The 25681-nt window shown below is 43.3% G+C and overlaps 2 protein-coding genes across 2 annotated transcripts in view; one reads left to right on the top strand and one right to left on the bottom strand.

Moving 5' to 3' along the window:
• Nucleotides 1-500, top strand: part of NEK6 (NIMA related kinase 6) — a 41698-nt gene extending 41198 nt beyond the window's left edge. Inside the window, exon 9 of the mRNA XM_007936620.2 lies at nucleotides 390-500. Within this exon, the coding sequence (XP_007934811.2) occupies nucleotides 390-500 (111 nt within the window). The remainder of the gene's footprint in view (nucleotides 1-389) is intronic.
• Nucleotides 501-3117: 2617 nt separating this feature from the next.
• PSMB7 (proteasome 20S subunit beta 7) overlaps nucleotides 3118-25681 on the bottom strand; it is a 67186-nt gene continuing 44622 nt past the window's right edge. The window contains exons 7-8 of the mRNA XM_007936619.2: nucleotides 10256-10407; nucleotides 3118-3229 (exon numbers count right to left, since the gene is read on the bottom strand). Of these exons, the coding sequence (XP_007934810.1) occupies nucleotides 3118-3229; nucleotides 10256-10407 (264 nt within the window). The remainder of the gene's footprint in view (nucleotides 3230-10255; nucleotides 10408-25681) is intronic.

Raw genomic sequence — 25681 nt, 5'->3', positions numbered from 1 at the left:
CAATAAAGAGGCCAGGGGGTGGGCAGACTGCGGCCCTGCTGCATGTTAATGCATTTATTATGATCAATAAGCCCTTCCTTGAGTTTTGTCCTCTGGTTTGGGCATCTGCATGATTGACGGCCCAGAAACACCCACAGGAATGGCTTTGCTCAGTGGTCTGGAGGACAGTGGAAGAGTCCAAAGTTATTTAGAGGGAGGTAGCCACGCTCAGGGTGCCCAGGCGTGGCCCTTGGGGCCAGACAGGCCTAGGATTGGTCCTGGATATGACTCAGTAGCTGTGTGACCGTACATCTTCTGGTTGCTTTAAGGATGGAATGGGCTAACGCTGAGTGCAGTGCCTGAGTAAGACTGCTTCCTCAAGAGTAACACAAACCGTTCTCTCCTCACAGTTACGAGAACTGGTCAGCATGTGCATCTACCCGGACCCCAACCAAAGACCTGACATCGGGTATGTGCACCAGGTTGCCAAACAGATGCACGTCTGGACTTCAAGCACCTGAACTTGGATGCACCATGCCTTACGAAAAGCCAGCACCACTTTGCCTTACTTGAGTCTTCCTCTCTCACAAGTGGCCACCTGGTAGCCTAGGACTAAGACAAGAGGGTTTAGCAGGTGCCCAAGGGGGCCGGGCTTTACAGCAGAGATGCTGAAGACACCATCTGGGGTGGGCACTGGTCATATTCAAAATGGTCTGTAACTATTGTGGACAATCTAGGCTGGGTTGTTAACAAGGAGAGAGGTTGGTCAGCAGGCCCTCAAAGTGCCCCTTGTATCTGGATTGTAATGTGAATCCTCTGGAGAAGCCCTTCAGTGACTCTTCTACATTTATTCGAACACAATCGCAGGAGACTGTGATTGTATAGTGAGCCTTTGACATGGTGAGTAGTTCTGTTTAGTATCTTTTCCAGCAATCTGTGTGCTTAATTTAGTCTGTTGTAAAGCAATAATGTGGAAATCTTTTTTTTACTTTCCCCCCACATAGAGTGGAGATTTTGCTAATATTTTTTATCTGCATTGTAACTTAATGAATGGCAATAAGAACACAGCATCTGGTGTAGCACTTCAGAAGGCAAATGATTTGGAAAGCCATTGAGTTTTCCTTGAGTCCGGTTCAGCCATCTTCTACTGAGCTCCTGCCGTGTACCAGGCGCTGCATCGGATGCTGAGACTTGATTTCATTATCAGTGTTAAGCCGTGGCAGCACGGGATACAAAAAGGAACAAAGCCTCTACCCTCACGCTGTCCAATCCACACATTCTGGTTCTGCAGCCTCCTGGTATGACCTTGGACAAATTTCTTACCCTTTCTGAGCCTTCGTTTTCTCATCTGTCAAACGGGACTAATGATACCTACCTTCAGAGCTGCTGACTGACAGATTTTGAAATTAAGCATGCCTGCCAGCCAGCACACAGTAGATGCTCCAAAAATGGCAGCCACTCTTCCCTTCACAAAACTGAAGTCCATGGATTATGCCAGTCAAGAATTCACGCCCAGCTATACCATGTGTAGGAAACCAGACATATGTTCATTTATATCTTCTTCCCAGATAGGATTAACTGTGAAGATTAATTTATAAATGTGAATTCAAGCTCTGAAGGAAACAGTTTGAATTTTGTTTTTGTACTCAAATTAACCCTCAAATGGCCTTAGTTGATGTCCACTGACTTGGTGGCAGCTCAGCCCTCCAGACCAGAGCATAATCCCCCCCACACACACACACTTGCTCCACTGGTGTCAGGGGTTTCTGACTCACCTGGCTGACTCGGTGAGCTCACTGACCAGGCCTCCATGGAAATAAAAGGATTTGGGACTGGGGCATTGCTGTTTCCATGTGTGAACTCTATTCTACTGTGATACTGTAGGTTTTGAGAGATTTTCTTCAGATGCTATCTTTGCTTTGTACTTGTTCTCCATGTTTGAAATAAAATGGGGAAGAGGGGTTACTTTTTTGAATGAGTGTGATTCATGGATAATTTCAAATGTTTCATACTCTTTCCTTCTAAACTCATGGGCCCTAAACTTAAAACCGAGTCAGCAGCTCAATTTCCTGGGCCCCAGACATTCTGAGCAATCGTGGAATCTTCTTAAGTTCTCCAGGTGACTGAATAACTCACCAGCCAAGTTGCTGCCCTAAATAATTCCACTGTTCTCGTCACCCGACTTGGGGTAGCTGAAGGGAAGCTGGCTACCAGTGGGTCCACCTGGAAGACCGTGGTACCAGGCCCAGCAATGCTCGACCCGGGGAAAGTCAAGTCCTTCTTGCCCATGCCTAGCACTTTCCACTGAAAGTTGTTCTGAGCCCGACAAATATTTAGCAAATACTCCTCTCACAGCTCCCAGAACCCCTATTGTGTCTCTTCTTGGCAAAATCAGTCTCCAAACACAAACTTGCTTGCTCTACTCCATCCAGTTTCAGCATCGAGAACAATTCTGCCTGACTCCACTGGACCCCCCGGCGACATCCATTTCAACCACTCACTGGGCCTGTATGTTTGGGAAATGACCCTGTCTTAATTATTACAGAACAGTAAACCCAAAAGCATTCCTTGTGATTTCTGTGGAACCAGACAGTGTAGATAACTCAAGTGAAGCTATGGGCAAGGCACACAGTCCATCCCTCCCCGTTTTTCTCAGTATTTGGAAGGGAGCTGGGCTCTAGAAATCAAACTTGGAGATTCCTCTTTCTTTCTTTCTTGGCTATTGGAGTAGAAGGCTGTACAGCACTCAACCTGAAACAAACCGAGGCTACCTTGAACACAGGTGAGCACGAGGGGTGGGTGTGAATGCTCACCTGAAGAATCTAAGGACCCCAGCTGGACCTCCTGCAACAGATGAGGCATCACCCCTCTGGGTTTAGGAGGGTTACATCATTCTTACACCCACCAAAACCCAGACTGGTACTCCAGGAGAAATTTACATCCTAAAGGAGGTGATGGACCTTAGCAGCCCCCCCAAAAACATGCAGCCCCCAGGCCTCAGCCACCCCAATTTGATTTTCTCTTTTTATTGAGTTTCATTCAGCAAACAGTGGCCAAATGAGTGTCTTATGGAGAGGAGACCCTCCGATGCTCTCAGTCTTCTCGAGCAATAACCAGCCAGCCAGCCGCTGGCACCATTCAGGAAGTGTCCATTGTTTGCACTGTTTCCTCCAGGACCTCAATATCCAAGGCAGTGACTTTCTTGGTGAGGACGGCAGTGGTCCCTTTCTCACACCTGTACCGGCCAAACCTAGTGAGAAAGAAACAAAAGCACATTAGGATTCCCCTTCAGATGCCCTGCAGAGGACAGGACACTGAAAAATATTCGGAAGAGGCAGCAAGCAGGGCTGGCCTGGAATCAGAGCTCTCCTAATTCCCAGCTTGGTGACCCCAGCAGGAACTCAACTTCCCCAAGGCTCACTTTCTTCAACTCTGAAGTGCTGCAAAGGGGACCCCTGGCAGGTGTGGTGGTGGTGTCAGGTGCTGGAGAGTCAGCTCTGACTAATAGTGACCCTGTGGACAACAGAACAAAGCACTGCCTGGTCCTGGGCCATCCTCATAAACCTTGCTACGCCTGAGCCCATCATTGCAGCCACTGTGTCAATCCATCTCACTGAGGGTCTTCCTCTTTTTCACTGACCCTCCACTTTGTTGTTGTTCTTGTTAGGTGCCACTGAGTTGGCTCCAACTCACAGTGACACTATGTGCCACAGAAGGAAACACTGCCTGGTCTCGTGCCACCCTCGCAATCCCTGCTACACTTTAGCCCATCGTTGCAGTCATTATGTCAAGCCATCTCTTTGAGGGCCTTCTCCTTTTTCGCTGACCCTCCACTTTACCAAGCCCACTATCCTTCTCCAGAGAATGGTCCCTTCTGACAACATGACTGAAGCAGGTGAGATGAAGGCTGGTCATTCTCGCTTCCAAGGCGCATTCTGGCTGCACTTCTTCTAGGACAGATTCGTTAGTTCTTCTGGCAGTCCATGGTACTTTCCGTAGTCGTCACCAACACCACAATTCAAAAGGATCAACTCTTCTTCGGTCTTCCTTATTCACTGTCCAGCTTTCATATGCATATAAGGCTATTGAAAATACCATGGCTTGGGTTAGGCGCACTTTAGTCTTCAAAGAGGTATTTTTGTTCTTCAGCACTTTAAAGAGGTCTTTTGCAGCAGACCTGCCCAGTGCAGTATGACACACACCTTTCCTGATTTTAAACCATGCATCATTCTCTTGTCCTGTTTGAACAACTGTCTCTTGGTCTATGTACAGGTTCCTCATGAGCACAATTAAGTGTTCTGGAATTCTCATTCTTTCCAACATTACCTATAATTACAATGTGTTATGATTCAGTCAGATGCCTTTGCATAGTCACTAAAACACAGGTAAGCATCTTTCTGTCATTTTTGCTGTCAGACAAGATCATCTGGCATCAGTGATGATACCCTTTGTTCCCCATATCCTCTTCTGAATCCAGCTTGAATTTCTGGCAGTTCCCTGTCAATACACTACTGCAACCATTTTTAAATTATTTTCAGTAAAATTTTACTCGTGTGCGACAATAATATGGTTCGTTAAGTTCCGTATTTTTTTTAAATGGGCACAAATATGGATCCTTTCAGCTGGTTGGCCAGGAAGGACACTTCCATATTTCTTAGCATAAATGAGTAAGCACCTTCAGTGTACCTGTTTGTTGAAAACACCTTAATGGGTATTCCATCAATTCCTGGAGCCTTATTTTTCACCAATTCTTTAAGTGCAGCTTGGTCACATGCTACCTCCTGAAATGGCTGAATGTCAACCAATTCTTTTTGGTACAGTGATTCTGTGTATTCCTTCCATCTCTTCTTTTGATGCTTCTTGCATCATTCACTATTTTGCCTACAGAATCCTTCAGAATTGTAACTCCAGGCTTACAATTTTTTCTTCAGTTTTATCAGGTTGAGAAATGCCAAGTATGCTTTTCCCTTCTGGTTTTCTAATTCCAGATTTTTGCATGTTTCATTATAATACTTTACTTTTTCTTCTTGAACCACCCTTTTTTCTTCTGGTCAGCTCTTTTATTTCATTTCTTCCATTTGCTTTTGCCACTCTCCAGTCAAGAGTAGGTTTCAGAATCTATCCTGACATCCATTTTGATCTTTTCTTCCTTTCCTTTTAATGACCTTTTGCTTTCTTCAAGTATGATGTTCTTGATATCATCCCACACCTCGTATGGACTTCTTCAGTCACTGGTGTTCGATGTGTCAAATCTATTCTTCAGGTGGTCTCTAAATTCAGTTGGCATAATCAAGGTTCTATTTTGGCTCTTGTGGACTTGTTTTCATTTTCTTCAGCATCAACTTGAATTTGCATATGAGCAATTGATGGTCTGTTCCACGGTCAGCTCCTGGCCTTGTTCTCATTGATGATAATGAGCTTTTCCATCACCTTTTCTACAGTAGTAGATTTGATTTTTGTGTATTCCACCTGGCAAGATCCACATGTATATTTGCCATTTATGTTGTTGAAAAAAGTATCTGCAATGAGTACACTGTTGGTCTTGTTTGCAATCATGCAATCTCCAGAATCATTTCTTTCACCAAGACCATATTTTCCAACACTGATGCTGCTTCTTTGCTTCCAACTTTAGCATTCTAATCACCAGTAATTATTCATACATTTGATTGCATGTTTGGTCAATTTCAGACTTCACAAGTTGGTAAAAGTCTTCAATTTCTTCATCTTTGGCTTTAGTAGTTAGTGCATAAACTTGAATAATAACAGTATTAACTGGTCTTCCTTATAGGCATATGGATATTATCCTATCGCTGACAGCACTGTACTTCAGTATAGTTCTTGAAATGTTCTTTTTGATGACGAATGCAATACCATTCCTCTTCATTTTGTCCTTACTGGCGTGGTAGACCCTATGATTGTCTGATTCAAAACGGCCAATACCAGTCCATTTCAGCCTAGGACACTGATCTTTATACATTCCATTTCATTTCCAAATTTCCTAGATTTATACTTTATACATTCCACATTCTGATTATGAATGAATGTTTGCAGCTGTTTCTTCTCATTTTGAATTGTCCCATTAGCAAATCAGGGTCTCAAAAGCTTTACTCCGTCCACATCATTAAGGTCCCTCTATTTTGAGAAGGCAGCTCTTTCCCAGTCATATTTTGAATGCCTTCCAACCTGAGGGGCTCATCTTCTGGCATATACCAGATGATGTTTCACTGATATTGATAGTTTCGCAGTACTGTATTAGACAGTGGTTCAGTGCTATTCATACAGGTTTTAGTGGCCAATCTTTTCAGAAGTGGATGGCCCCGTCTCTCTTCCCAGTCTATCTTAGTCTGGAAGCTTCACTGAAACCTATCCACCATGCTGGTATTCAAAAAACCAGCGACACAGCTTCCGGCATCGCTGCAATATACAAGGTACCACAGTATGACAGACAGACAAATGGTGGCAGGTGTAATGCACGTTAAAAGAGATAACACAGAGAAAGCACTTGGCACTCAAATTTCCTTCCTCACCTCACATCCCCAGTAGATGCCACAAAGTATCTGGTCATTTGATCCCAGCTCCAATCTTGCTAAAACCTCTTTCAGTAATCAACAGGAAGTAAATCCTCTAAGTTTCTTGTAAAGCAACAAGAATGACATTAACTATTACTTACCTTAAACATTTAAAAAATACCTGGTAACATAAAACAATATAAAATGATCCACCGCCAAACTGTGAACCTGTCACTTTATATAACACCCATGAGACTCTTGTCAAGAGAGTTAATTGTCCTTATGGGGACAAGGTGAATCGCCAAAAGGACACAGCCAACACCTTTTCATGGAGTCAATCTGAGCACAAGGCAGTCTGTAAGGTACATATTTGAACTGTTAATTCTCACAGTGGGGCCAGGAATTACGATGCTGTCAAACAGCATCACAAACCCAACTATCCCTCTGGTCTGTCCCTAGCTGGGGCATTATTTCTGTCAACCTGGCACATGGGCATGGAATACCATGTGTTCCTCAGAAACCTAGCATCCCAAAAGGGGACTCGGGCTCAGAGAGGGAGCAAGATACAGAACAACGGGAGGGAGACTTGCAGAGTTCAGTCTCCAGTTCAGGAGCTTGGGTGGCCAAGAATGACTTGCTTTCGTTTCTATAAAAACGTCCTACCCCCTCACCACACTCTTATTTTTTTTTTTTTTTAGTAATTTCATTCATTTTGTTGTTGAGACTATACACAGCAAAACACACACCAATTCAACAGTTTCTACATGTGCCATCCGGTGACACTGATCACATTCTTTGAGTTGTGCAACAATTCCCACCCTCCTTTTCTGAGTTGTCCTCTCCCATGAACATAAATTCTCTGCCTTCTAAAGTTCCTATCTAATCTTTTGAGTTGCTGTTGTCAATTTGATTCCACATGGATAGTTCTTAAAGAGCACAACGTTTACAGCAGACATTTCCACTAGGTGAGCTGAACTACTGTTTGGTTTTAAGAAGACTCCAGGGGATATTTTTGGTTTAAGGTTTAAGGATTATCTCAGGGCAATAGTTTCACAGGTTCATCCAACCTTCATGGCTCCCAAAGTCTTAAGTCTATGGAAGTACAAAATTCTGTTCTGCAATTCCCCCCTTCTGATAAGGATTCTTCTATGGAATCTTTCATCAAAATGTTTAGTAATGGTAGCTGGGTATCATCTAGTTCTTCTGGTCTCATGGAAAAGGAGGCAGTTAGTTGTTTATGGAGGCAATTAGGCATACATTCCATATCCTCCTCTTATTCCCGACTCTACTTCTTCCTCTGCTGTTCCAAGTAAGGTAAACAAAAACCAATTGTTGTGTCTTGGATGGCCTCTTGCAAGCTTTTAAGACTCCAGGCATTATGCATCGAACTAAGAGGTCGAACAGAGGCACTAAACGGTTATTAAGCCAATTAATTGAGATGTCCCATGAAACCATGGCTCTAAACCTCCAAACCAAGACACCAAATCCCATGAGGTTTTTGGCTGTACATAAGCAGCCCCAGCAGCTACTCTTTTATTTTTTGTTGTAAATATGTCTTTCACATAAATTTTGCCAATTCAACTTTTACAGGTGTCTAACTTATTGGCACCAATTATAATAATCGGCTGTGCAGCCCTACCCTTAATCAGGACAATTATTTCTATCACTATCAACCCCCCTTTCCCTCACCTCCCATCCCTGGTAACCACCAATAACCTTTGTTCTCTCTATATTAGCATTCTCTTTTCGAGTCAAATCATATGATATTTGTCCTTTTCTGACTGACTTATTTTACTCAGTATGCATGTCTTCCAGCTCCATGCATATTGTAGCATGTATTAAGACTTCATTTTCCTACTGGCTGAAGAGTATTCCACTGAATGTATGTACCACATTGTGTTCATCCATTCATCCGCTGATGGATATTCAGGCGCTTCCACCTTTTGACTATTGTGAGTAGTGCTGCAATGAACACTGCTGTACAAATCTCTGGATGAGCTTCTGCTTTCAAGTCTTTGGGGTATACACCTAGGAGTGGAATTACTGGGTCATATGTTTGTTAGTCCTATTTCCAGTTTCTTGAGAAACCGCCACACTGTTTACCACAACAGCTATACCGTTTTACATCCCCACTAGCAATGGGTAAGGACTCCAATTTCTCCATGTCCTTGCCGATATTTGTTATTTGTTAATTTTTAACATTACCCATCCTAGTGGGAGTGAAATGGCATCTCATTATGGTTTTGATTTGCCTCTCTCTGATGACTAATGACGTTGAGCATCTTGTCCTGTGTTTGGGGGCCATGTGAATGTCCTCTTTGGTGAAAAACCTATTCAGCTCCTTTGTGCATTTTATGACTGGGTCATTCATCCTTCTGTTGTCACACACTATCCAAATTTTTAAAAATACACCCTGGTCCCTCCCTACCAGCCTGGAAACTTGGCCAGCTGGCAGACTTGGAGCCAGGGTCCCAAGTGGCCCCTGTACGCCTGACTCAGCTGAACCACACCTCAGTGTTGCCAGGAGGCTTGGACACACAAGAACCACTCCACCTCCTGGTTTCGGCGGCACACAGAGGACTTCTACCGTAAGCAACAATGCATTGCAGACTAGGACTACAGAGGGCAAAGAGTTGGGGGAGACGACAAAAATTTTCAAAGCTAGGTCCACAGTGTTTCATTCTGTTGCACACGGGGTCACTATGAGTCGGAGCTGACTGACGGCACCTAACAACAAGTAGTAGTCCACAGTGGTGTGAGGCACAGGATGCCTGCCCCTACTCCGAATATAGGGTTCTCCTAACCCAGGCAGCATCCCACAATCACTGACAAAAAGATGATAGGGAAATCCAAGAGAGTGTGGACTTGATGGTACAGTGTATGCCCTCTGACACAGAGCAGTGAGCTTTCATAATTTTGAGTTTAAGTGGTAATGAATACCTATTTGTTTTGAATATTCTATTCTTGTGTAGAAGGGTTAAAGCAACTATTCCAGAAAGTGACGTGTTTGCTCTCCTCCGGCCCAGCTGTGGGGTTGAATGGCAGGTGGTACCGTTTGTGAGTCCCCTCGGCCCTGACACAGATGAGTGCAGCTGGAAGCAGAGCTCGGAAGGAGCCCCATTCTGGGCTAGTCAGGCTCCAGGAAGAGGTTAGGAGACATGGGCTGGGCCCAGCAGCTAGACAACCACGAAGAATGACAAATGACCTTCCAGTTCTGTTCGGGAAATCAACTAGATCGGCATGCTCCCACCCTTCACCTGGGCCGCACCACTGAGATGGCGCCTGCTCAGCCTGTGCCAGAATGGCAGGAATCCCCCAGAGCAGGAAACCCCAGAACGTTCCCAAGCATTGGATATGATTAACCAATGGTTTATAACCTTTTGGGAGTCATGAACTACTCTGAGGGAGAAAAAAAAGTGGTGGTGGAGGTTGTTATGGGCTGTCTGCTCTAAAAACTGTACCTTCTCCTAGAATTTCAGGAGATTTTTAAGAAACACGTCTCTCTTAGCCCAGCTTAGCCCTCTTCCCTGGGCCCCATATCACCTCTCCCATCAACACTTTACAAATTAAATCACTTTCCTATACCTGACAGCAGCCCACAATCATAAAGCAAAGAATGCCTCAAAGGTCTGTTGTGTACAGCTGTCTGGGGAACAATGGATTTACTCAGCATGGGAAAGAATCAGGAAAACCTGTCCAGATGTCATGGAGATACCAAAGGCGGCCATGGAAGGCGGGGAACACAGGGAAGAATGAGTGTCATTTACCTGGTGCCCTTCTTATTGGGCACTGAGAACGGGCGGAGAAAATCCAGCTTGCTCTTGCTGATGACACAGAGATCAATATTGCTTCCAGACCCCAAGTCATTGAAGATGCCAGCTGCAATGGCTTCACTCACCAGCTTCTTGGCTTCCTCCTCCTGAAAAAGAGAATGACAACAATAGTGTCCACAGCCAGACTGAGGCCTCGCTCTCCATTCACAAAGTGCTTCCACAGGCATTATTTTCGACACTCATTTTATAGATGAAGGAAATGATTCAGTACCTGAATGATACCCAAGGTCTCTTAGCTGGTAAGAGGGAAAGTTGGGCCTTTCAAACCCCTATATGAGCATGCACCTTCTTCACACCACACCACACTGCCTCATGGTCGTCTCTGCAAAACTGGGAACTCCGGGCCAACAGAGGACAATTTACCATCAAAAACAGGTCAGCAAACTTTCCTTGTAATGGGCCAAACAAGTATTTTAGGCACTGCAAGCATGCAGTTTCTGTCACAGCTACTCAATTGTCATCATAGCATGAAAATAGATATAGACAATATATAAATAAATGGGCATGATTCTGTTCCAATAAAACTTTATTAACAAAAACAGGTGGTGGATCAGATTTGGATCACAGGCTGTCGTTTGTTGACCTCTGACCTAAGATGTCCAACAACAGCTGAAACTTGCTTCCTGCTCACATAATGGAAAAAGTCATTATCATGGGGAAAAAAAATCACTAACACCAAACACAACAATGGTCTGGGAAATTTTGGCAGTGATAAGAGTGGGAGCCTCCTCCCTCTAAAGAGCCTAAGTTCACTGAAGTGATTTATTTCTTTGAATCCCTCTCTCCTCTGCTCCACTTTAGGAAGCACATCCAAGTCCCCCAAAATTACTAGTGAACCAGTGGATTAATTTATCTCCCATCCCACAAGGCCTACTGTGTGCCAGCCCTGTGCTAAGAACAGGGGCTGCAGAAAGAGATAGGGCCCCAAGGTCCTTGGTCTTCTAGGGGCTTAGAGTTCAGTGGGGGCATGGACCCTACGTAACTACAATGCAATGTGATAAGGGGCTAATGGAAAACCAACAGCTGTGGAACACTTGCTGGGTCAGGGAAGGCTTCAGGTAAGGCGGAAGGCCAGGCACACCGAGCACTTCAGAAAGCAAGGTCGTGAGACAGAAGGGAGGCAGAGAAGGCGGCAGAGCAGGGCCCAGGGACATCCAGTTAAAGCTCTTCATGCAGCAAGAACAGAAACGAACCACTTTCCAAAAAAGGGAATCCAACCCGTTCCGCAGCCCCTTCCCAATCCACCAGGGAAGGAGAGTCCATACACCATGCTAGCTGAACTAAGGCGCTCAACTAAGTAAAACCCCTTGAGACACACAGACTCCCTGCCTAAAATTCCAGTCCTGAGATCCTCCAAAGGTGGATTCACTGACTTCGAATTGTGAGAAGACCTGAAAGACCACTCAGGGCTCCTGCTCCTCTGACTGCCCCAAGTCAGGAAGTGAGATTTCAGTGACATGAGCGCCCTCTACAGACAGAGAAGGCGCTGCTGGCAGTGGGATCCTCCGCAACCCAGCAGCAGGGGCAAGGGCATTATCCTGATCTTTATCCCCTCACTCTTTACTTCCCTAATGGCACCTAAGTGGGGCCAATGAAGGCACATACCCTATATACTCAGTCCTCTAAGAGTAATTTCAACAGGAATTCCCTTAGTCAGGATTCTCTCCCGGGATTCCCAATAGTCTATGAGGCCAAAAGCCTTGCCAGAAACCAGTGAGGGTGGTAGCAAAGAAAACATTTTAAACACAGATAAAGACAGAGATGGCTGCTGCTGCTGCTACCGTACAGACCACAGAAACCAACTGCTTTAACACTGCAACCTCATTCCAACTCGTTTCTTTGAAGATGGTCAGTAGACTTTTTATGATTACCTTTTTAAAAAGCAAAGCCCTAGAAATTTTGAGTTTATCAAATGACCCCAGGGGTGTGTGTGTGTGTGTGTAGTGGGACACCCTGTATATTCCTCTGCTCCTGACCTACCATCTCCTCTTCCCCTCCTCTTATCTGCTGTTTTATTATTTCCTCTGCTTTGTCTTTTCTCATCACTGCCACTAGTGCCTTGAGCCAGCCATGAGAATCGAGTGGACATCACTCTTCTTGCTGGCAGTACTTAGGACTGCACATTTAAATTTCCCCACTTTTTTTCTTCTTGGGGGATAGAGCTGTGGAAGATTTAGAAGAAACTGAAATACACATGTGATGTTAGACATGTAGATCTAATGTCCAAGAATTAGACTGGGCACATGAATCTCAGACTGCTGGTAGGGATATGAGATTACAGGTAATCCTTCCTCTATTTTGCAAAAATTGTGTGTAGATAACTTACACAATTTAAAAATGTGCAAACTGAAGGACATTGTGCATAGCTCAATTTACTCATATAATTATCACGCTTACTGTTATTTAAATGTACAGGCTTTATGAAGGTAGGAAACGATACCTTTTAAATTTCATTCCTCCCCACCAATCCTAAGGGAGAAAATTCCTTAAGTAAGAAAATCTCACAGCAATCTGTTTCCACCCCCCACCCCAGCCCCACCTCCCTCTCATATACACAGGGCAGATGTTATGAAATGAAATTAATCTTACCTTTACCAAGCACCTGTTACAACGTACCAAGTTAGCCACTTTGACCCCCATAGCCATTCTATGAGGTTAGTATTGTCAGAAACTAGAGATCCAATGATTTGCCCAAGGTCTCACAGAAGGAAATAGGAGCTGCTATTCAAACCTGGCTCCTGAGGGCTTGAGAGCCAGAACACATATCCCACACCAGCTCACAAATGGTCTGCCTCAGCCTTAGGCTGGGGGCTTCTCAGCTAGCCGCACACAGGGGACACAGCAGGTTCCCTGATTCAGGGCTGTGCCACTCCCCCATCACCAGGATGCTCAGGACTGGGCAAGTCAGGAAAGGATGGTTGACAATTCTCACTGGGTCAACTAGCAGAATCTCTGCAGGTCACTTCCACTGGGAGAGGGGGAGAGAATGCTGTGTTTCCCAAACTGCCTACAGACCACTACCTAAAGGGCCTTCTTCACTATCTACCAGGTTATAGCAACATTTCTGTAATGTAATAATGTCAGATACCAGAATTAAGATCTTAAGGTATTATTTCACATATTCCACAAAACAACAAACCAACTCTCAAAACACAAACAGGATAAAAATTTCCAAGGCTCTATTGTCTATACATTATTTATGTAATGTCTTCAATAACTATTTATGAAGACCTACTATGTCCTAGGAATTGCTTCATATGTTGAATATTGTCTCTGACTACATATTTCCCCACCCATAATTCTACACGCATATGCAAATATGCTGCTGGGCATATTCCTACTTTGTTTTCTTTATAATGGAATTTCACAAACAACTTTTGTCTCTAACACGTGCTACTAAATATTTAGGAAAACCATCAAAAAGATCCACAAACTAAAAGCAAGAGGGGAAAACACCATGTTTTTTATCTGTCTCTCGCCCACAATAAATATAGGAAGCACTGTTTCTTCCTTTAGAACTCATTCTTCACAGGGAACCTGCACCTCCCCTTTCTGAAAATGCAGAGCAACCTGCGTTGTGAGCAACATCTGCCTGGGGACAGCTACTATAGAGGGGCTCTGACTAGGGCCCAGCAGAGCCCATGACCCCAGCTGATCAGCCCCATGTGCAATGCTCTCTCCCTGCCGGGGTCTGCCAGGGCCAGCATCCTCCCATGGCCAGCTGCTCATGGATTTTATACATTGCAAGTCACAAAGGAGCTTGGATTCAATGTGTATATGGACCAGGAGGACTCATCCTGGTTACTAGAAAAGTGCCCCTCCAAGACAATAATAACTTCCCTCTTGTTTTGAGATGCTCAGCGAAAAGACCACCATGACCTTGGTGATTGAAAACGAGTTGGGGGAGCCAGATTCAAGGTCATCCTGGCAGAAGTGGAGGCAGACAGACAGGGTTTGAATCCCCAATCTCGCACTTACTGCTGTGCAACCTTGGGCAAGTCACTTCACCTCTCTGAGTTCACTCTCCTCTTCTGTAATATACTAAGTCCTGCCTCACAAGATTGCTGCAAGGATTAGAAATAAAAGCGTCTGGCACAGTGCTGATGCTTAATAAATGGTAACTTATTTAATAAAGCAAGTCAAAGGGCTCCTAAAAGTGTAATTTATTTCTAAGCAGCCTCTACCAAGCCGCAGGCCAGAAAAGAAGGTCCGAACAAACCTGCTGACAAATCTTCATGCAGTGCCAGCAAACTTCCTATAATTAATCCAAGCAAAAAGCACACTCCCTAAAAGTTCAGAGAATATAAAAGGAACACTTCCTGCTTTATAGCTACAAAGACCAAACTAACTGGGAATATCAGTCCCCCGGGCCACCCCTGCTTCTTAAATGAGATTACAATAAGAGTGATGTACTGTACTACAAGTCAGCTGTGACAAGCAGCACTTTATAGAGCTATCTGTTTGTCTCCATCACTGCATTGCACAATGTGTCCCTGGACTCCAATGTGCAGCTCCATTTACCGCTACATGACAAATGGGCAGCACTTGTAAAAGGCACAAAGAGGTCCACGTCGGCCGTGTAATGGTCACCACAGCTGTACCCGAGTGCTTGAGGGGACAAAACAGACCCCCAAGTTCATTAAACTGACCAGTAATGGATCTTTCAAAAAGTGCCTTAGGAATCGTACAGAAAAGGCTAAAATAAATAACTCAGCATGGAAGGCTAATCTGAAATGGTGTTTGATAAATTATTTATAACACAGGCGATTGTCTGCATTTAATATTGGAGCTACTAGTAGCATCTTTAAAAGATGATTTATGTGTTGTAATGCTATTAAACTTTATATTGGCCCACTGCTAGCTATAAAGTCTGCTGAGATTTAGAGAATGAGTTTTAAACTGTCACTGCAACATCATAGGAGATGGAGACTGTATTAAATCTTTACTTTAAACCTGTTATCTAGAGAGTTGCATTTTGTAGACATTCACAAACTGATAGATTACCTCGGCATCCACTATGGTGCAGGTCCAAAATAGTACTGCAAAGAAACTTTTCACATTATTCTTGTCTACAGCTACCACTGAATTTCTCTTCTCACTTAAGTAATTTTCAAATAGGGAATGTCACAAGAGTAAAACATTACGTGCCCCAGCCAATGGCATCCTGGACAGTTCAGCACCAAACTAATACTCTTTAAATAAACCCTCCATATTTGACTGTTCAGTTCTGCATACTGAACAGTGCTTTACTTACACAGGCAGCAGGCAAAACATGAAATATGCATTTGACTGGAAACCTAACAGCAGTTTAGATACAGCTTTGGAATGCAAAGATACATATACATGGCAAGTCATTTTCAGACAATCAGTTTGTAACTGAAAATTAAAAAGAAATAAAATTGGTCATTAACTGGAAAACACATTCCATTTATGTCACTGAGGAGCTCACAAGGGGGGGTGGAGAAGGGAATACAGAGCTTCCTTCATGACCACAGAGCTCCCTTGACTCTACTACCCCTTTTAGGCATCCCATTGCCTTTGGTCCTCCCGCCACACCAGAAATCAAGGGGTAGTGGCCCTTCCTACTTCTGTTCCATAGGACCAAGAATGCGTACAGTCTTATGGCTTAACTCTCATACAACTTTCATCACTTCCTCCATTTGCTACTGAAGCTATAAGGACCACTCAGTTCATGACTTTATTTAGTTTGCTCCTTTATTAACAACTAGGATTTTATGCAACAAGAACTGAAGCAGCCCAATTTCATCTTGGAAAATCTGCGTTACCTCTTGTCTTTTTGATTTGAAACAGCAAAAAATTCTATTGGTCTGGTGATCTGCAGTGCAGTAGATCAAAGTCTGGGTGTGATCAGGTTTAGACACTAAAAAGAGAACCAAAATTTTGCACCTCAGGAATGTACCTCACACCTTCTCCATCTCTGTATCCCAGGCAACTAGCAAAGTGCTTGGTCTGTATACCAACAAATAAGTGAAACGATAACTCTGAATGCATTCACAGCTTTGACAAACTAAAAAAACCAAATTATGAGCCAGATCAATTTCAAAATGGGGTAGTTCCAAAGTCACATCGTCCTAAGTGGAGCCAAGGAACAACAAAATTGGAAGACACTCCAATTAAACACTCAAAAAAGAGGTTGAAACACAATGTCTTGTAGGGGCCTGGTGACAAGTTGAGGTTCTGCCTATGCCACTGATGCAGCCTGAAGGAGCCATTAATGGCTGATGGTTGAATAAAATTTAAAGAGCTCAAAAAGTGTTTAAAACAGTCCCCCCTAAAAGCAGTGTGTTTCCTGCACTGTGTAACAGACCTGATCTATCCCATGTGTAGCCACATATTTTATAGTGGAAAAAGTTAATTTAATTTTTTTTTCAGACTGGGTTATATGACAAAAGCAAAGATGTCTGAGTTTTGTTTTTGGCTTGAGCTATTTGGGTAAACATGGTCAGCTGACATGAACACCTGGGAACTGTTAAGCATAACTGAGTTGCAGCTGGTACCGAGTGCACCCAGAGTGGGCAGTGAGTTCTGGATGGTGCTGTCATTTCTTTCCTCAATAGCTTTTTTTGGTTAACAAAATTGGGGTGATGCAAATAACAGGGAAAACCTGCTGTGCGTGCTGGGCTGATTTAAGGGGTATTAAGCAAAGAGCCACGGTGGCACAATGGTTAAGTGCTCAGCTGCTAACCAAAAGGCTGGCAGTTTGAACCCACCAGCCTTTGGTGGGAGAAAAACGTGGCAGTCTGCTTCTGTAAAGATTTACAGCCCTGGAAACCCTATGGGGCAGTTCTACTCTGTCCTATAGGGTCGCTATGAGTCAGAATTGACTCGACAGCAGTGGGTTTGGTTTTGGTTTGATAAGCAAGGATAGAAAGGGTATTCATGTTGAAAGAATTGCCAACTAGGTTACTAGTCCTTGTCCCAACTGTAGAATCTGGCAAAAGCCTGCTCACCACTTGTGGCTAGGAGAGGAGAAGTCAGAGGCTCCACAACCACAAGGGCTGGGAAAGGCTGTCATGGAATGAATGAGACAGGCCCCCGCGAGCTGGGTCATTAATGAACACTTACTTAACTCTCTCTGAGCCACAGGTTACCCACCAGGACAATGAGGATAATGCCTCTGTCCAATGGCTGTTGTGAGGAATAAGGGCCTAGAAATACCCTCAACCACATAGATTTATAAATAGAATGGGAACTGTTGGCAAGTCCTAGGGTAGAAGTAAAGAGGGAAGGACATCAGGAGCACCAATATGGGGCACCCACCTCGTCCCCGGGCCTGAGCCAAATACCAATGCTACTTATTGAATCCTTACAATCGCCATGTGAGGTGGGGCCTCTTATCCCCACTTTCCAGAAGAACAAACAGGATTTCAAGAAGGTTGGCTGATGTACTCAAAGGCACATGAATGAGTAAGTGGAAGAGCCAGGGTTTCAAGCCAAGTTAGTGCCTGGCAGCACCAAAACCTTTCTCCTCTCTATCCCACCATTAGGATAAAACTGGTGGCAGGCAAGTGGTTTGCCGGATTGCGTGACAGCAGATGAAAAGAAAAACACCTATGCTTCCAGAGGGAAACGGACCAAAAGAGAGGAGAGCATACTGCTTTGTACGAGGAGAAATCGGCACTCACAGCACATGTGTACACAGATCTGTATCTCCAAGGCGGCACTGAATTCAATGTAATTGGAGAAATAAAACACGACAGACTAGGTCTGAAAAAGAGATTGAGAGAAATAGGCTCACAGATCCTCATAATGAAAACCAAGCTGCCTCAGATACTAAGATCTTAATATTTCTTTCTCTCCATAAAACAATGTGTTCAGTGACAACTGCCAATAAACTACTGGAGACACCGAAAGGCTATCACCTGAATATAAGGGGGGGGGGGGGGCATGAAGTATATCTGTTACTTGACTCACAGCAAAGGTAAAAAGAAGCCAGCACTGGGGATTCCCAGGATTAGGAAAGGAAGTGACAACAGAAATTCCACTTTGTCAGAAGTGGAGACTGAAGCCAGGGTGTGAGATGAGCAGCAGGGCCAAGTTCACACAGATCCTGTCCACTGCCAGTCTGGAGGACAGAAACACTGCAAGGTCCAGGGTGTGTGTGGGAAGGCTGTTCTTGGGACTATGTTATGTGTATGATCCTGCTTCTATAACCTCAGAAGGATTAGGAAGGACAGGAAGGAAATCCAAATACAGAGTACCCTTGTTCTGGGAAGTGTAAAAAGTGGCCACAACTGACACGAATTTCAAACGATACAAATCCCCCGAAAGAAAAGGACAGGTCGGTGTAGTTCTGCAAGCGCTAACTGCACTCTGAAACCAACAGCTCTGCAGGTGCTGGACCAAGCACTAGGGATAAGCAAACACAGGCCCAGATCGTGAGAGTGTACAGTCCAGAGGGGGAAACAGAAGACAGTCTCACCACAATTCAGTGAAAGCCATTAAGAGGCAGGCCAGCTGAAGGAACTTCTACAGGTGTACACAGGTTCCGTGTGGTGCAGGTGATGACGACTGGGCCGAGTCTTGAAATGTGAGTAAACAGTAGCCAAGCCAAGGGGTGAAGTGGCAGACAGCAGGAGTAAAACCATGAAAATGGAAAGGAAAAAAGTGTGGCTGAATGCAAAACCTGAGGCACTGAGTGGCCTAAGGGGAGGCTGGTGGTGGTGGCAGGGTCACACATACAGCTGGCCCTTCATGCTGGACAGTGAGAAGCTGTGGATAATTTTAAGCTGGGGAATGACAGATTGTACTTTTAGAAACTGCAACCTGAAAGCAATGAGGATAGAAAGGCCAAAAGCAGGGAGATGAGGGCAAGTAATTACAGTATGGCTAATGAGGGGGGGGGGGCGGCAGGTACAGGGAAGAAAAGACAGGGAGGGGGAGGGCCATCAACAGGACTGGGAGACCAGATGGGGGAGGAGGAAGAAGCAGTCAGGGGAGGAGGAGGGAGTGCAGGAGAGGAGAAGCAGAAGGTGTCATCCTGCGTTTCTAACATCAGTCATGGGCACTGACCACTCCTCTGAACAAACCCAGCCTTCACAGAGGCCTTCTGGAACTTCTTGGTAGCTGTTTCTCTAGTGGGTGGACGGGAAGACAATGATTAACTTAATTACATTTTCTAGACACTGGTAAGCTTCTGCAGTAGGCACCCTAAAAGGGTGTCACCAACAAGGACAAGAAAAGTGAGTGGAAGTCTAACTCAGGTTGTTCTGGAAATCAGACCTAACATTGAACCAATTTGTAAATACCATTTCATCCACAGCAGGGCTCTCTGAACACGCCTGTCTGGCACCAAGAGTGTGGTGGACTGAGTACAAGTTACTTGTGGGATAAGAGCTGAAAGAATGTAAAGAAATAAACCCTAAAGGAGAAGCTCAGTCATGACAGGCATGTGCAAAGTCAAGCTGTGAGGAAGCAGAAGTAGACAGGCCCAACCAAAGCACAGATGCAGACTAGATGGAGAGGGATGACGGGCATCAGGAGAGGCAGCTGTTGTAGGGCCTCTACCAGGCCCCCAGCTGATCACTTTCTCCTGGGACCCAAAGCATACAAAGCTTTCCAACAAATAGCTAGTCAAGGTTTTAAAAGGAGGGACCATTACCAGAAAGCATTATCCTTAATGCTTTTGAGGTTACCAGATCTATACACTATCCTGACTGTGGCGATAAGAGGTTGTGGAGAGAGAGGAAAGAATGAAAATCCAGGTGTGAATTCAGTCCTGTTACTTACAAGCCATGTGACTTTAGTGTAAAGTCCCTCAACATTTCTACTGCTAGCAAGGTGCCTAACGAGCACTAGTAGTGTACTGGTTAAGGCATTTGGCTGCTAACCAAAAGGAGAGTGGTTTGAATCCACTGGCCACTCTGCACAAGAAAGATGGAGCAATCTGCTTCCATAAAGATTTACAGCCTTGGAAACCCAATGGGGGTTTCTATGAGTCAGAATCAACTCAATGGCAGTGAGTTTGGTTTTAGTTTTATCCCAGTTGTAGTATATGCTACCACCTGGCAGGAAGGAACCTGTATAACTGAGCGAATGTGAAGAAATGGGCCTTACCCCACCAAACCTACCAACAGAACCCACTCGAGACTACGTGTCCCACCTAATTATATCAAAATCCGTATTACCTTTAAAAAAAATTTTTCCCCTTGATTTCAGCATGCCTCCTATTACTGAAAGCACATGGTATCAATAAAATATTCAAAGCAGAAAATAACTAAGTCATGAATGGGTTAAAGTAGTTTCCTCTAAAACTCTTCATAGTTGTTAAATATATTGCTTAAATAATGCTACTCTGATATTTCATCATTCATCTAGCTTGTCACATGTGGTAAAATTAAGAACACCTCTAATACAGACTCTATATTCCTTACTTTCCAAAGCAAACACCTAGCTAATTCACTGCATCAGTACTACATCAAACATTTAACGTTTTCCTAAATACGCTGTCATGGCTAGGTGTTATCAAGCTGACTCTGACTCTGACCTTTTAGGTACCACAGAATGAAATGCTGCCCGGTCCGGCATCGTCCTCATGATTGCCGGCATGTTCACATAACCGACGCCCTGCTCCAGTGATCGAGCCCTCCTGGTAACATGTCCAGAGAAAGCGAGTCGGACAATGTTCTGCTGTTTTCTTTCATTGGGTAATTTTCAGACGTTTATTGCCAGGCCTTTCTTCCTAGTCTTAGTCTGGACACTCTGCTGAAACCTTTCTACCATGGGTGATGTTGGTATTTGAAACATCAGTGGCATAGTTTCCAACATCATAGCAATATGCAAGCCACCACAGTATGACAAACTAGCAAACAGGTGGGAGCTCTTAAAAAAAGTTACACACACACACACACACACACGACTTCTCAGCAAACAATGCGCCAACTTATTTTGTGACCACCTTATAAACTGTCAATAAAAAAGATAACACTTAACTTCACTTTCCCATCATGCCATTTGTTGATTATAAATCATAAATAAAAACTGATCAAGAAAAGGCTAATGCGTTTTAATTTTCTTTTAAAAGTTTCAAAGGAAGAGGTAGTTAGAGGATAAGAGAACAAAATTTTGTTAAGCCTGTCTAGAAATTTACAAAAATGGTCTTTCCTAACAGTTCTTTGAAGTACTGACTACCCATTTTACAAGTGAGTGTTCTATCTTATAAGCTGAGACTACAGAGGTTACAGAAGAGGCAAAAATCAATCTTCACATCTACACCACTTCAAAGCCCACACACGCGCTTGCCATCATGCCCCTGTTTTCAGTCCTCTTAATACCCCGATTCAACTTATCTGAGCCAAAAGAAGCCCGTGTATTTGTCCAGCAACCAAAGTACATGAGTGCTTATATTCTGATACCGCTGTAGTGAACATCGCCCCTTCTGGGTTTAGAAGAGCTGGATTCCGCCATCCCGACTGGAGTGATGATGACTACCACAAGTGTACCTGCGTTCTACAGAGAGAATGTTTGCTGCAAAAAGTCATTAAAAAAATCCATACTACTAGGCAGAATTTTAAAATATCTCTTTCACACAACTTATCATTTTTTAAATTTTTGTTTTTGCACAATTTCAGAGTTAGTGGAGAGTAGTATAAATTACCTCATAGAAACCCACGAGTAACATTATCCGTTAAGGTTAAAACTGTAACTCCCTTCCTGAGGTATGCTGCTGGGGTCTCATTACAGCAGGTAATCTCACATTCTGCCATGCACAACACACTAAGTACCAGCATCTCCCAATTACATTGCAACGTAAATCTCAAAGGACATTTGAAAAGTCTATACAGCTCCTGCACCCACTGCTGAAACACAACCACCTCTAATAGAACAAGGCAGCCTTCTAAACTAAATATTCACAAGCAGGGACAGGGATGCTAAGCTCCAGTCCTATCTCACACTGACGAGCGAATGCTAATTAAAAGGCCACACTGACTCAGGAAATGACCACCCAGACAACTTTAGACACTGTCTGGAGTTTTGTTTTCCTATTTCCAAGTATGTGTCAGCTGTCCAAACTTCCAGGATTACACAACTGAGGGAAAGTTAGGGCAGGAGCCCACAGACCTCTGTGTAAGATGCTCGTCAGCTGAACGGCTCGCCTCTCCTCTTTGGTCTCCCTGGTCTCCCTCTTACCCAAGGACCAAGATAAAAATGTTCATGTGAGGAGTCACTTGCTCTTGGAGGCCATCTTGAAGTCCCCTAGATGGATTCCATCTGTCTACTCTTACTAGGTTGTAAATGTCTCTAAGAAAGGGGCCACTTGTCCTTTCTGTGTTATGTAACCAGGAACAGAGGTTGGCATATGGTGGAGAGCAAACAAGCGTGGGCGAATGGCACACAAACCCAGCCATCAAACAACTCTGAATAACTACAACTAATAATACAGCTTAAGCCCTTAGTGGCAACTCCAGTGCTGATACAGAAGACATTCTTACGGTAGCGTTGGTACCAAGTTGGTACCACTGCCCGTATGCCTTTGCCAATTTTGCTGTGTCCTAGCAGTTTTTGAAAAAAAGTATCATTTTTTAAAGCATCCACAAAAGCAGAAGGTATCCAGAACGTATTCATTCTAACCATAATCATTTGGCTATTTCTAGAGCTGTTCTTACTTTGGCTAGCAAAACCTAGACTTGCTACTGGCTGTTATACAAAAAAGTAACTCTAATAGTAGTAATAGCTTTGCAATAGCTAAGCCAACTTCATTCTCATCCCTCTGTACTTAAGAATTTTCTGTCTCATTAAATATTGGCAGTTGCATTTAGTCAGATCTTACGAAATATAAAATTTGCTGACTTTTCTTCCCTTGAGTTGATACAGATATATGAAAACTGTGAAGCTTTTTTGGCTAGAAACAAAACCCCTCTGCCTGGGCAAATTATAGGGGCATTTTAAAATTACTGTATGTTTTGGATCAGAAGGTAAAAAACAATATAGCCAACAATTTAAAATTTTCCAACAATGAAAGCTGACAACTCACTAAAATACAGCATGCCCTCAAGTTCCTTTACTCTTCTAGGTGTGTTTTCACTTAATGCACTGTTAGTAAGTTTGTGATTTTTATTTTATGTTCATTTACATGTACAATGTAAACCTACACAGGTACCACAATTAAATATTTAGCCCCAAATGTTATTTTAAACTTAATTTTTCCACAGAGCTATCTGATTTAGATTAAAAAAAGAAGAAACTTTCCTAAATTCTTAATCATACTTTAGCGTATATTAGCGAATGTGTAATGTGTGGCTGCTTTGCACACCCACATGCTCATCGCCTCCCCCTTACTGATATCACACACCACACAAGTATAATAAACCATGTTAATATTTCATACCACTGTGAAATATGCTGGAGTATCAATTCAACATCTGCTGTCTTTAGGGTCCGGGAGTCCCGCAGAGACACTTTCAATTTGTAATTGAGTTCTATGCTGAATTAATCAGCAGTTTATCTTTTTTACTAAAATAACATCTTCACCACTAACTCAGATTTACATTAACAATTTATGCCAAATTACCTGCCAAGGCAAAACTTACAAGATTCTAAGCTGCCATCCAGTAACACTCAGCCCCGTATTTCACTTCTTCTATTTCTCTAGCCTGCCTACAAAGGAAAGTGGAAACCAATTGTTCAAGAGCTAGCAAGTCTCTAACAACAGATAACCTCTTGGATCTATAACACAGAACACCTTACTCTTGACAGTGAAATTCATGGAGTTTAGCCCCACTTTCCCTAAAAGCCATTGTTCAGTAAGTGGTTATAATTTAAAATTTTTATAAAATAGATTTCTAGGATGGAATAAAATCAATGAATAAGAGAGATTCTTTTATTTCTTTACCCAAGAAGCTTATGGCATTCCAATTCTTGGCTTGGCTTGAGTAACAGGAAGACAACCTAAATGAAGGGAGTATTTTTTCAGTGCCTTAAATTATGTATCTGGGGCCCAAGGTAGCAAAGATGATTTAAAATGATCAGAGATAGGTAAGGAAGTCCATTTTCTCTTTGAAATCATGACGCAGAATATTTTATTAGCAATAATATCTTCCTTTTAATTACACCTATGCAGTTGAAAAATCACAATACATTTATTCTGTTTAACATTACGTTGGCTCTAACTCTTGCCTCTTTCTGATGGAAGAGTCTCTGGTCATGAAGAAGCTACAACATTTTGCCTTCTGGACCATTGCCATAGGTGCAGCAAGTAATAGACTCTGTGAAAAATGTCTGTATTTCCTCCTACATTTCAGTTATAGGGAATATGTAAACCAAAACCACTTCAAATGGAACACCTGCTCCAAAAAAAGTATCATAATTAATTACCTAATGGGGTAAAATAATCCCTTCTTTTCAATTTACTTTGCCAACAGCTGTATAAGGAATTTTGCTGCCATACAGAACAGCCTCTTTCAATGCTGCCCCTGGATCACAGCACCAGAAAGTAACACCTTGCACTCCATTGGAATCTAATAAATATCTGCTTGATTGAGCACATACTGATTATGGAAGAAAATACAATTCAATATTTACATTTAAAAAAAAAAAAAACCCACTGCCATCAAGGTGATTCTGACTCATAACAACCCCCACTGGGTTTCTAAGGTGGTCAATTTTTCTGGAAGTAGATTTACTTTACTTTACCCAGTCTTGCTTCCGCGGAGCAGCTGGAGGGTTTGAACCACCAACCTTCTGATTAGCCTTAGGCACTGTGCTACCAGAGCTCCTTAATATTTACATAGCAGGGTAGAAGACGTGGAAAATTTTTTGCACAGAAATATTTTTGGCAGAAGAATCAACAAAGAATTCTCCAAGTCGGTATATCATTTGTAGAATTGGAAGGCTTTTCATTTACTTCTTAAAGAGTTGGAGATACAGACTCCAAAACTAGAAACAGGATCACTTTCTTAAGATTTGTTGATTCTTAAATTCCAGAGGTTTGACCCCAAGAGGAATCCACTCCCGGATCACTGGCATTTCAGTGAATATAACTTCTGTCATGACCTCTTCTCATTTAACTCCCTTTTAGTTCTTGAGACTAAATGAGAACACACACTTTCTAAGATTTCCTTCACCAATTTCCAAAAATAGCCCATTTTTTACTTCAGCTTCATCAAAGACAGAACCTGAGAGCAAGGGTAGAGAGGATAACCAGCCACCACCATAAACTGGGGTTCTGGAGGTAGAGCAATGAGGAAGACACACAAGCTACCAGAAAAACGTATATTTAAGTGGCCATTTCTTATTCAAGGAAGACTAATGAATACTAGAGAATCAAAGGGAGAGAAGCAATGACTTGTGAAATTCCAAACTGTGTGGCAGGAAGTTAAGTCCTCCTCTTGAATCACCAAG

This window comes from Orycteropus afer, unplaced genomic scaffold (assembly GCF_000298275.1).
Source record: "Orycteropus afer afer isolate SDZICR_OR568_19922 unplaced genomic scaffold, OryAfe1.0 scaffold00037, whole genome shotgun sequence".
In the NCBI taxonomy this organism is placed as follows: Eukaryota; Metazoa; Chordata; class Mammalia; order Tubulidentata; family Orycteropodidae; genus Orycteropus; species Orycteropus afer.
Note: the sequence above shows the minus strand (reverse complement) of the source record. Positions and strands in the feature narration are given on the sequence as shown.